Genomic DNA, 13,186 nt, shown 5'->3' on the forward strand with positions numbered 1-13,186 from the left:
CCCCCAGAAGAGAAGTAGTTTTATTTTGCTGGTCAATTCATTGACGTTTGATTTGGAATCTTGACACAATCGTAAGCCCAGGGCTTCTGTCTTTGCTTTCCCTCTCCCAATCTCTGAAAACATGAAGCCAGCCCTCCGATGACAGCTGAAAGAGGGGAGCCCAAACCACGGCTACTCTCAAGGACTGTTCTCTGACATGGGAGGAACGAGACACTCGCCAAACACAGACCTCTTGGGTAGACCCTAATGAAAACTTCATGCGGTGATTTGCAAGGGTTGTCATGCATCACTTGAGATTACGAGTCAACCCCCATCAACCTAAATACGTAACATAAGAATTGCCGCTGCTGGGTCAGACCAGTGGTCCGTAAATGGCAAATAAAATCAGTCCATTTAAAAACTAAGAACAATTGCTCAGAAGCTTAAATCCAAAGCCTTTAACGAGCGTCTGACTTCCTGGTATATAGAACAGGACCCAAAAACAGCTTTTACGTAGGAGAATTCTCACCTCCATCGCACAAATGATGCTGGCTGGGTTTTGCGCTTGATACCTTACATGGAGATTTCCTGCAGACCCAGCTTGAACATTTTTAGAACCATTTCTTTTCTTTTATACTGTTGATCATTTTATGTGATTGTGTGTTTTATGTTTGTGAATCGCCTTGATTGGTTAAGCAAGACTTTAAAAAGAAATTTAAAAAATGCTGGGTATGTAAATGCATTTATTTAACCTGTGTCATTCTGTCCCTCTCCTATGGCAGCATATACGAAGAGTCAAGTGGACATTGCCACCCAGGGCTGGTTTATTGGGCTGATGTGTGCCGTAGCTTTGCTGGTGCTCATTTTACTGATTGTGTGTTTCATCAAGAGAAGCAAAGGAGGGAAATACCCAGGTAAGGGGTAGGGAAGGGCTGTTGGATGGGATGAAATGACCTTTGCCGATAATAATGGACCCACTCTTTCCCGATGCTCTGCTCATGTGGGGTGGTTCACACTTTTTAAGATGTGCACCCTCTTTGCCAGACCTGTATATGGCACCCCAGATTTGTACACACTTCTGAGATATACTTCTTTATGTTTTTATAAAATTTGATATCCCTCAATTTACAACAGATCAATGTGGCTTACAAAACACAAATCAATTAAAAACTAGAAAAGAACACCATTATCAATAGAAAAGACCTAACTTAAATGTTAAAAGAAAGAGAAAAAAACCCCAACTCTCTATGATGTGGTCTCTTGAACGCAGTTTTCTCGTGTCTGCCAAATTTTTAAAAATGAGTTTTCAATGTAGACTTACAATGTATTTGGCTAATGAGCTGTTAACCATCAATATTGGATGCAAACAACTAGTTCAGGGGTAGGCAATTCTGGTCCTTGAGAGCCGGAGCCAGGTCAGGTTTTCAGGATCTCCACCGTGAATATGTATGAGATGGATTTGCATGCACTGCCTCCTTGAGATGCAAATCTATCTCGTGCATATTTATTGTGGATATCCTGAAAACCTGGCCTGGCTCTGGCTCTCGAGGACCGGAATTGCCTACCCCTGAACTAGTTCATGTTGTCAATTGTCACCATTTAGGATTTGCAAGTGCATCTGGCTGTTTGCTATTCTATAACGCTGGGTGCTTGACTCCCATGGGGACATGGCTATGGAGGAGCCTGGGGGGGTCATGGTGTTCCGAAAAGTTGGGAAGATAAAATGTTTGTGCAAAAGGAGGAAGCATATCTTCACAGACATTTAATATTTCGATAAGATATTTTTTAGCATTTCTTTCGCCGATATCGTTGAAGTTTTAGGAAAGTTAAGTAATCTAAGATTATTAGAACGAAAATTGTTTTCTAGGTTTTCAGCTTTCCTTCTTAAGTTGCTGTTGTCCCTAATTAGGGTAGTCTGCACCTGTTTCACTTCTAACAGCTCTTTTTCAATTTTTTCCACCTTATTTTTCATTATAGAAGTATCCTGTTTAAAACCTTCAAATTCTTCCTTTTGCACCAAAACTTTTTTTCGCAGTTCCTTTATTTGTGGGGATAATGTCTGCCCCAAACTTATGACTAAGTCCCTAAGAGAGTCAAGGGTAACCTTAGTGGGCTTTGAAAAAGCAAATTTACCTGGCAGCATTGGTTGGATTTCCCCAGTCACAGGGCTTCTCTCCTTTCCACCTTGTTCCTCTGTCTGCTCCATTGCTATTTCCATCGCAGGCTCAATATCTTCCAAAGCCTGGCTCAATGAAGCCTCCCGGGACAACGAGTTTACCTCCTCGATAGACTGTCTTCCCTTGGTGAGCTGGCTCCCTGCAGATGTGGAGGCGGGGTCCTGGCGTCGGGGCTCGGTGTTGCTTCCAGCCCAGGGAGGTTCGCTATGGCATCACTCACTGCCGGGAACTCCAGTGGGCGATTCCCCGACATCATTTTGATCATGTTGAGGAAGAAGTCAACAAGGTTCTGGACGGTTGGCTGGTTGTGGTGACCTGAGGTGCCCAGTTCGGAGGGTGCTGTTAGACTGCATTCAAGGTGAAATAGGTTCTTGTTGTCTAAGGTGTTATTTTCATTTTCTCTGGCGTGCTACTTTTTATTAGCCTCCAAGATGTTCAGTTTATGTTTGTTTATCACTGTCCTTCATAATATTTTGTGGTCTGGTGATTTGCTTTTTTGTCATCGTCTCTCTGATCGTCAGCATTCTTGTTTTTTGCCATTTTCAGTGTCTCTGTAAACCAGGGGGAGGTTTTGGTTCATTTTATTTTGTGTGAGCAATATGGAGCAAGGGATTCTAGAGTGTTTGTAATGGAGGTTTTCTAGCTTGACAGCATTGAACATAAGAATTGCTGCTGCTGCTCCGTCCAGGGGTCCATCGTGTCCAGTAGTCCGCTCCCGCGGTGGCCCTTAGGTCAAAGACCAGTGCCCTGAGTTTAGCCTTACCTGCATACGTTCTGGTTCAGCAGGAACTTGTCTAACTTTGTCTTGAATCCCTGGAGGGTGTTTTCCCCTATGACAGACTCCGGAAGAGCGTTCCAGTTTTCTACCACTCTCTGGGTAAAGAAGAACTTCCTTACGTTTGTACGGACTCTATCCCCGTTCAACTTTAGAGGGTGCCCTCTCGTTCTCCCTACCTTGGAGAGGGTGAAAAACCTGTCTTTATCTACTTTGTCTTGAATCCCTGGAGGGTGTTTTCCCCTTCAACAGCCTCCGGAAGAGCATTCCAGCTCTCCACCACTCTCTGGGTGAAGAAGAACTTCCTTACGTTCGTACGGAATCTATCCCCTTTCAACTTTAGAGAGTGCTCTCTCATTCTCCCTACCTTGGAGAGGGTGAAAAACCTGTCTTTATCTACTAAGTCTATTCCCTTCAGTACCTTGAATGTTTCAATCATGTCCTCTCTCAGTCTCCTCTTTACAAGGGAAGAGAGGCTCAGTTTCTCTAATCTCTCACTGTATTTGTACATTCAGAGAGAGTGGTCAGATATTCAGCAACTTTGTTCCAGAATTGGGTGGGATTTGTTTTTCCTTGTACCAGTTTCTCTTTGTTGGGGGCTTGTTGTTCATACTTCCTGTGGGGAAATTCAAATTGAAGTTAAGGAGGTGGTGGTCTGACCAGGGAACTGGGGTCCATTTGGTGTGGGAGGTGAGGCAGGAGGTCGAGGAGATGACCTTTTTCATGTGTTGGACTCGATGGCTTGATTGTGATTTGGCTGTCTACTAGCAGTTTTTTGAAGTGTTGGAGAGTATTGTTATCGTTGGGCTCGAGAGATACATTGACGTCAGTTTGGTGTATTGGCAGCAGGGCTGTGGAGTCGGAGTCGGAGGAAATTTCGGGTACCTGGAGTCGGAGTCAGAAGTACAAAAAACTGAGGAGTCGGAGTCGGAACATTTATCTACCAACTCCATTTTTGAACTTGGCAAACCAATCACGAGCGATTCTTTCAGCTATAGCACAAATGTTGCGAGCACAGCACAAATGTTGCGAGCACAGCACAAATGTTGCGAGCAGCTTCTGCGGCCTTAGAGCCTTGATTAAAAGCAAAAAGAAGGTGGTGTCGAAAATGCTCATTTCTCTCAACTTGACATTCCATTTTAACGATCTGAAAATTAACCAGTGCTGTGGAGTCGAAGTCGGAGGAAATTTCGGGTACCTGGAGTCGGAGTCAGAAGTACAAAAAACTGAGGAGTCGGAGTCGGAACATTTATCTACCAACTCCACAGCCCTGATTGGCAGGCGAGGCATGTTATAATTGATTATTATTTATTTTTAGCATTTATAGACCACTTATAACCTAAGTGGTGTACATTCAGGCACTCAAGCATTTTTCCCTATCTGTCCTGGCAGGCTCACACTCTGTCTAATGTTCCTGGGGCATTAAGTGACTTGCCCTAGTAAGTATCGATATAGTGCTTGGTTGGGAGTTCGGGGACTGGTTTACCAGTAGATCTCCAATGCTGTCTGTGGTGGAGTGGGGCTTGTCTTCTAGCTTACATTTTATGTACAATGGAATCAGTCAGTCGATACTATTGGAGCTGTGGTTGGAGCTACAGCCTCAGCCCCCTGGAGTTGTGGGTTCAAACCCCGCGCTGCTCCTTGTGACCCTGGGCAAGTCACTCAGTCCTCCATAGCCCCTGATTGTGAGCCCACCGGGACAGATAGGGAAAGTGATTGAGTACCTGATTGTAAAAACCTTGATAGGTGGTATATAAAATCCTAATAAACTTGAAACTTCTTGTGTACCAGTGTCTCGCAAACTTTCCGGCCAGCAGCACACTAAACCCCGTGCCCCAGCCGGAAGGTACCTGGAAGTGCACGGTTGGGGCTGAGTGATTTTCCCATGCCTTCCGACTTGCTCTGCTCCCCGATGTTCACAAGGATCGCTGCCGGGATGCTCAGAAAACGGCTACCTCCTCAACAGTCCGTGCCTATTTTCCCAACCATCACACTAGTTAGTTCATGCAATCATCCCCCCCCAATTTTTTTCTTTTGCAGCTGAGAAGTGCTGACAAATTAATGTACTTATCTTTTATAGCAAATCTGCAGTCAGCGCAAACACCCCCTGCAGTGGCTTTACAGATATTTCAGTCCTTTAAATCATCAACGATGATCGCAAGGGGTAATTTTCATTTCCATAATCCACTGTGATATCTTCAAGTTAATAAAATAGGCAGGGGCAGCTGAGGAGGGAGCCGTTATCTGAGCATTAAAACAACAGAATTCAAAACAAGAATCTGAAGTATTATTGTCTCATTATAGATGAATGAAGCATCAAGAGTTAGTCCTGGTTTCAGCTGGTTTAAGTCTGACACCAAGGTCTGGGTGCAAAACTTTTCACCAAGTTCTATCCTAGAGAATAACAGTGTCCTTGCATCTTCAGCGTTGTATTTATTTATCTTTGTTCAACATTTTCACCATTTGTTGATGTTGTATAAGAAGACTATTACAAAATAGACTCTTGGCAAAGCCGAAACAGTGTCAGTGTCGAGTCTACATTCGCTGTCATCAATGACTTCTTTTTCTTAATACGGACTTTGGCTTACGGACTCTTTTGTTTGCTCTGCCAAATCTAGAGCGTCATCTCGTAGAATTCCCCCCATCATGTACTCTTGAGAACATTCATTTTGGAATGAAAGAAAACCATCACTTGGAGAAAACCAACCCAAATCTTAATTTGGCTGCCCGTCCCTAGTAAGGTGGGAGGTGGGTTCCTCACCTCCTCCTGCTCTCTCCATTATTTTTGGGCTCCAATCAGAGTGTTTCACAAGTTACCCAACATTTGTCCAGAAGCAGAGAAGCCTATGGACACATTAAGGTAGTGTCTCGCAAGCATTTTCCACCCCGGCCAAGTCTTCAGGATCTCTGAGCATGCATGGGCATCAACTGGTGATGTCGCACGCATGTGTGTGACACCGTCACATTGGCATCCACATGTGCTCAGAGGCCCTGTAAAGGCAGCCCTGAACTCGGGGACCTTCGAGGAGAGGCACCGGTGCTGGCAGTGACCAACTTGTCTCTTATGCGGCACACCGGCAATCTCGCCAGGGCACACTATTTGTGATACACTGCATTAGGGTTTGGGGCATCACAGTGCTACCGAGGCAGTAATCAGCTTTTAGGTCAGTTTTAACCCTCTGAGTTTGTAGCAGTAATCAAATTGAAACCACGCAGGTGGCGTAGCTTACTCTCAAAGATTTGTGGGTTTTCGTTAGCTGCCTTTTCCTTGCCCCCAGGACCACCTCTGCATAGCGATGCATATTTTCATCTACATACAGGTTGGATGATCTCCAAAGCCAGGGTTGCCATGTGGTTCCAGAAAAAAGAGGAGAGATTGAGGCATTGTTTTCAGTGGAAGTAAACCCCGGATGTCCCGATCCATCTTCCTTTTTCTGGAGCTTCATTTCAGGTTATGCCGTTCAACTTTTGCGATGGGGACTTGGGTCACTAATGTTTCCACTCAAAGCCAAGAGATTGATTTCAGATCAATACAGGCCTCCAGTCTTTGAATACTGCCCATCCCGGGTAAGAACTGAGTCAGATCAGGCCTGTACAAATTGGGTAGGAGATAGAGAATTTTCTTAGCTTGCTGAATGTCTGTAGAAAATGATGGTTGTAACTATTTGTGTAGACTTTTCTCTGTATATCTAGGCTGAGACCTGTTAAGAGAAAATCTTTGAACTGTATTTATAAATGGTCTCTGTGCAATCACTCCAAAGTGATTTACAAGACTATCCGAAAAGCCAGCCCAGATGCATCAGAGGCAGTGGGACTTGCTAACTCTCACTCAAGCACTGGTTGTGGGGTAGGGGTTGCCCAGGAAGTGGAGTCATGATTTTTGCTAATTGCTTCCTTCTAGTGCGAGAGAAAAAGGATGTACCCCTGGGTCCTGAGGATCAGAAGGAAGACGATGGCTCCTTTGATTACAGGTACGTTTCTTACTCGTTTTGGTGTGCGTTACTCTGTTCCTAGGAAGTGTATACAGGAATGCGGTTCTTTCCACAATTTTTCAGGTCTTATGGGCAACAGGAAGGTTAAGGCAGTGAATAAAGCTGTCTCTCTGCTTTTTCCATTAACTTACTTTGATTTTCAGAAAGAGCAAGTAAATGCCGTATCAATATTAAAGGCTATTTTCAGACCGGACTTCAATAGTGCTTACATTAAATCCAATACCAGTCTTCCTAAGTAAGTTAGTCTACTGAAAGCATCACTTCTACACAAAATGCCAACTTCTGAGGCACCTTTATCTGTTTGCTCTTACCTCTGTTTACGCCCCTTTTGTTAAAAATGTATTAAATATTGTAAGCGCGGAGAAACTAGAAACTGCCAATATGGGCTGCCAGACATGTTCTCTGTCCGGGTGCCAGGATGGACTTTCCAAAACCCAACAGTTGACCGAGTTTTGGAAAGCTCTGGCCATGTGTGGAGGGCTTCTGAACATGCACCGATGATGTCACATGTGTCCGCGCATGCCCGGAGGTCAGGATTAATGAGATCAGGCTTTTGGGGGTGGGGCTTGGGGCAGAACAGGGAGGGGCCAGGCAATATGCTAACCCTAAATGTAACACCCTGTATCGGACACATTCAGTTTGTGCTTCCCTGGAATGGGAAGAGGGAGGCGTCTCACCAACTTCAGTTTCTCAAGGAACATTTCCTCTGGCATAGCCGTATCAGTCTTTTCAGGATCACCTGCAGCTCTTTCGGGGAATCTTCATTTTGGGGGAGCTAATCTGGCTAATAGGAGCTTGTAGCTGGAGTTGCCTTGTGTCCTGGGCGTTTTTCACTGCATTTAGTTATTGCTGTCATTCTGCTCTTGAATACCAAAGTATGGAAATGGCCCCAGGGTGGGAGGGATGCAAGTTTCCTTTCCTGAAAGTGGAAGAAATGTGAGACAGTGTTAGGTCACTGGGTGGGAAGGCCTAAGTGATCGGCTCCTGTCGGTCCTCCTGTGCTCCAGAGGATGTAATTAGATCTAGAAAGTCAATAAGTGGTGACCAGTTGCCCCCATTAACTCTCTGTCCTTGTCTCTCCCTGCCCTTTCTTCTCATCTCTCCACGGTCCATGAAGGTCTCTTGACAGGTAGGCGGGGAAGCTTCGAGCCTCCGATTTGCCTTACTGACCCTTTAAAGCTTCCTATAATAACAAAGACTATTTTCCCAGCAATTAACTCAGCTTAACAGAAGATCCAAAGACCCTTCCTCACCTAATTTTAACTGAAGAATGGCAAGACTTCAGTCTTTTCTCTGTAATGTCTTTCTTTCGTGGCTCATGTCCTGAGAGCTCAGATTGTTAGAGGCTATTTATACCTTGGACTGACCCAGGGTGGAAACTTTAAGTTAGCAATAAGAATGAATCGAGCAGTCCATTCTAGCTAAATTTTATGAGCATCCTTTTATATAATTTGATAGTAATTTATTAATCGATCTAATCTGATTTCTCATATTCTTTGGTTATTAACATTATTGTCACTCAGACTCTGCACTGATATAACCAATTGCTGAAAAATAACCATATAAAACATAAGAATTTATCTGGCTGATATTCCGCTGGTGATGGTCAATGGTTTTGTTTTGGGTTTCTTGAACCAGTGACCAGGACAGTGTAAATTCGCCATGGATATTCAGTTCCTCTGCTGAGCCATGTCCGGGCACCGGCATTGAATACCCGAGGCTAATGTACCTTGCCCTGGCCACTGGAGATTATGTGATATTCAGTGAAGACCCATAAGAAAGTGATGTGGGAATACCAGCCGGGATCTGCTTAACTATTTTTGAGTTTAAAAGCCCTCCTGATCCCCTTCCTAGACCATCAACATCAGTGCCCCCCCTCCCCCCACCCAAGGTCTAGGTAAGTTCACCTGGGCCTACGTGTTTTCCTTGTGGTCCTGGTGGGGTTGTTGGAGGCAGGACCAAGGCCCCCTTGTGGCTGCCTCAACCTACTTCTCATCATTTCTATCGCGCTGTACACCAAAACACAGAAGAGACAGTCCCTGCTCAAAAAAGCTTACAGTCTAGTCAAGACGGACAAACTGGATAAGAAGGTGCATCAATACACAGGGTTCAGGTGGGGGAATTACAGAGGGAATGATAAGACTGATATTGGAGCTTAGCAGATGGGTTGGAGTTTGGAATTGAAGCAGCTTCAAAGAAGGGGGCTTTGAGTCTGGATTCGAAGACTGCCAGAGATGGAGCTTGATGTTCCGAGTAGGGGGTTTATTCCAGGCATGTGGTGCAGCAGAGTAGAAGGGACAGAGTCTGGAGTTGGCTGTAGAGCAGAAAAGGTACATATAAAAGAGACTTATCAGATAAGCAGAGTGCCTGGGGGACGGGGGGGGGGGGGAGTGTGGGGAGAGATGAGCGAGGAGAGATACTGAGGAGCTGCATAGTGAATACACCTGTAGTTCAGAAGAGGGCTTTGAATTGTATGCGGAAACTTCTTTGATTCCAACCTCTCATTTTCTGCGCACATCCAAGAAACTGATAATAATAATAATAACAGTTTATATACCGCAGGGCCGTGAAGTTCTATGCGGTTTACAATGATTAGAAAGATGCTACAAATTGAGTGGAACATACATAGTTAGAGATTGGTGGCTAATAATTGAGAAGTAGGTTGCAGTAGTCTAGGCGAGATATGAAAGGAAGAGTCTGATTTTAGCGATCTTGTAGAGGAAAACAGGATTTGGCATTCTGTTGGATATGTGAAGAGAAGGAGAGAGATGAGTCAAAGATTACCCCGAGGTTGTGAGCCGACAAGTCAGGGAGGATGAGGGTGGTGGTCACAGAAATAGAGAACGGGGGAAGAGAAGGAGCTCAGTCTTGGCCATGTTTAATTTGAGATGGTGACCATCCATCCAGATAGCAATGTCAGACAAGCAGGTTGAAACCTGGGACACAATGTCTGTCGAGATTTCAGGTGTAGAAAGAAAGGACCTGCAAGTCGTCAGCATTGAGGTGATACTGAAAGCCATGGGAGAAGATTAGAACAACCAGGGAGGAAGTGTAGATGGAAAAAGGAAGTAGTCCCAGGACAGAGCCCTGAGGTGCACCGACCGACTGCGGGATGGCGGTGGAGGAGGATCCACCATAGCATACGCTCAAGGTGCAGAGGGAAAGATAGAAGCAACTATGTGAGAACAGCGTATCAATGATTTCCTGTGTCAAAAGCTGCGGATAGATCAAGAAGGATGAGGATGGAGTAGAGGCCTTTGGATTAGGCTAGGAGAAGGTCATTCAACTTTCGCACTGTTCCCTCTAAGCTGAGCAGGAGTCCTCCACCCACAGTCTCACCAATAGAGGGTGTTGTTTTACTGTCACATTTTCAATTGTGAGGGACAGGCAAGTTCTGCAGGACTCCAGGGAACATACCTGTTCTTAGCGACTGAAAATATTCCACCCCCTAGTGGTAGCAATGCAGCTGGAGGACACCTGCTCAGCTTAGAGGGATAGGCAGTTTCTGTAGAATGAAGAGTATGAAAACCCGATTGATGTGAGTCAAGGAAAGCTTGAGATGAAAGAAAGTCAAGACAACAGCTGTAACCTCTCACAGCAGGACCACCAGGAAGACAGGTAAGCCTAGGGGCGGGGCCTACTTAGACCTAGAGGAGGGTTGGGGGAGGGGAGGGGTGTTGATGCTCACAGGCTGGGGAAGAAAGAGGTAGGAGGAAGGAGGATTTTTAAACTCAAAAATATTTAAGTGGATCCGGGCCCATATTCACTGCCAGGGCCTGCATTGCTAAGTGGATGAAGTTAGGACAGCTTAGCACCTGCATAATCCCCGGCTCCTTCGCAGTGCCACCCCTGACTTGCCCACCTTCTGGTAGGGTGGTGTGTGGGGATATTCGATGGCAGTACCTGGTGAATCTTCCCACTTAGATGGCGGTAAGCGAGAGGCTCCTCCTGCCTGCTTAAATGGCATTGAACATCAGCTGGCATGTGTTTGTTTAAAAGGAAAAGAAGCCTTGAGATGGGCAGCTAGCTCCTTTTTTCTTTACTCTCACCACCCATAACGAGCAGGGAGCAGCCCCGTAGCTTTGTCATCCGTGTTCGTTTCATCATCTGACTGTTTTGCTTTATTTTTGAAACTGTAATCATTCTGGCCCGATCAGCTGGAAAAAAAAGATGGCCACCATGAATGCCCACCCCAAGGAGCTTGCGTTTGGGTGAGTACTTCTTGGCTTGTGCCACCCTGATGCCGACATGTCTTAATACCACTAACCACCACTGCTCGGAGAGTGGTTTGGGGGCGGAGCATGCTGGCTGAATGGTAACACAATAACTGTTCCTGTCCCACCAATGCCACAGTGTGAATCTGAGAGGATTACGCCAACAACCAGAGAGGCCCAAATGGGCCTGCTTATTCTGTATTCAAGTCTCGTGCTATATATATACTGTAGGACTGTTGGCTGGATCTGTTGTATGCTGGGACTTGTAGTCCTGATCGAGCCCTCTCCGCCTCTTTCCCTTCCCTCGTACCTCTTTATCGTTCATGGTGTGAGCAGCAACCCTGACCTGCTGCTCGCACCAGTGTCGGCTCTTCCTGTGATGTCACTTCCTAAGCGTAGGTCCAGAAAGTGACATCAGAGAAAGAGCTGGTGCGAACATCAGGTTGGGGGTTGCTGCTCACACCCAGAACATTAAGAGATACAGAGGGAGGGAAAGGGTGGAGAGGAGGACCGATGCTGGTGCCTCCACCAAGACGGTGCCCGGGGCGGACCCCCCCCCCCCCCTAACCACAACACTAGTTCTAATTTCCTAAGCAAAGCAAGACTACGTGTCTGTACATGGATAAACCCAGGACTGGATCAAGCCTGTCATATGAATCTGGATCCAGCTGACAACCTGAGTCACAAAATCAGTCGTGTAGTGCTGAGACCACATCAGGTGCCCAGAGGCAGTGAGTGCTCACACGCTAGAAGAAAAAAAGCCCTATTTTAGGGACGTATGAGAATTGGGCTTAGCATGCGGTAAAGTCCTGCGTTAAAAACACGCTTAAGCGTAGCTCACATGAACAGGTATCGGCTTTGGGAAATCCGGAGGAACAGATCATGAGGGAAAAGGGTCTGCAGAGGTCAGAGGTTAGATACTGGACTCTGCAGACCCAGACGTCATACAGCAAATCCCCAGGAACAGAGACTGTTCAGAACCCAAAGACAACGATAGCAAGGAGTGATACCCTAAAAGTAGCTATATTTGTCTAAACCAGGGGTAGGCAATTCCGGTTCTCGAGAGCCGGAGCCAGGTCAGGTTTTCAGGATATCCACAATGAATATGTACGAGATGGATTTGCATGTCAAGGAGGCAGTGCATGCAAATCTGTCTCATACATATTCATGGTGGAGATCCTGAAAACCTGACCTGGCTCCGGCTCTCAAGGACTGGGATTGCCTAGGGTCTAAACTATGCAATGGGGTGGCAGCCTTGCCATGTAACTGGGGAAACTGGGCAGGTGGGAAATATACTGGAAGAAGAGCTGAGCCAAATACCCTCCCAACGCTTAACACTAACTGCCTGCAAATTATGAGCTTTGGGAAGATGGAGGAACGTGCCTGGCACCTACGCACAAGAGCTGCGCAGTCAGCTCAGCTCTTGTGCCAGGCCAACCCGAAAACGAAGCAGACGTTGGTGCCTGTCTTCTGTGCCAAGCTGTTCTTTCAGTTTCAGGTTGGCTCTACTTCACACACATTTATTTCCTTGCCGTGGTCAGAGTTTAGGGTCTTGCACAGGCTTCCTTCAAACACCTGATCAATGATAAGAGCGGCTCTGTTGTGTGCGCTATACTCTGAGCATGGGAAGGAATAGGAAATGACCTTGTCAATGTCCGTTTCACTATATTTGCACACATTTCTCTTGCACTACAGGCCTGGGAGTTAATTGCCTCTAGCATCGGTGTTAGATTTTGAGTAGAGAATGACATGGAGACAAATTTTTCCCCGTCCCTGCGGGAACTCATTTTCCCATCCTTTCCCAGACAGTTCTTTTCCTGTCCCTGCCCCATTCCTGCAAGCTCCGTCCTCATCTGCAGAAACCTCAAACGCTTTCAAATCCTAAGTGGCAACATTCTAGAGCTCAGATTCTGATGTCATAATGCCTCATTCCACCAATGCCTAAGCTCCGTCCTCATCTGCACAAGCCTCAAACGCTTTAAAATCATAAGTGTTTGAGGCTTGTGCGGTTAAGGCAGAGCTTATAAGAATGGGACAGGGACAGCAACA

General features: G+C 46.0%; 1 protein-coding gene across 5 annotated transcripts in view; it reads left to right on the plus strand.

The window, feature by feature from the left end:
* NFASC (neurofascin) overlaps positions 1-13,186 on the plus strand; it is a 168,969-nt gene that overhangs the window by 150,547 nt on the left and 5,236 nt on the right. For 4 of the 5 annotated variants that reach the window (XM_033917586.1, XM_033917587.1, XM_033917590.1 and 1 more), the window contains 2 exons: positions 762-893; positions 6,833-6,902. In XM_033917586.1, the coding sequence (XP_033773477.1) occupies positions 762-893; positions 6,833-6,902 (202 nt within the window). Of the gene's footprint in view, positions 1-761; positions 894-6,832; positions 6,903-8,040; positions 8,053-11,080; positions 11,135-13,186 lie in introns of all 5 variants that reach the window. The other variant, XM_033917585.1, reaches the window with a different exon arrangement.

The sequence above is a fragment of the Geotrypetes seraphini genome, chromosome 13, assembly GCF_902459505.1.
Source record: "Geotrypetes seraphini chromosome 13, aGeoSer1.1, whole genome shotgun sequence".
Lineage (NCBI taxonomy): Eukaryota > Metazoa > Chordata > Amphibia > Gymnophiona > Dermophiidae > Geotrypetes > Geotrypetes seraphini.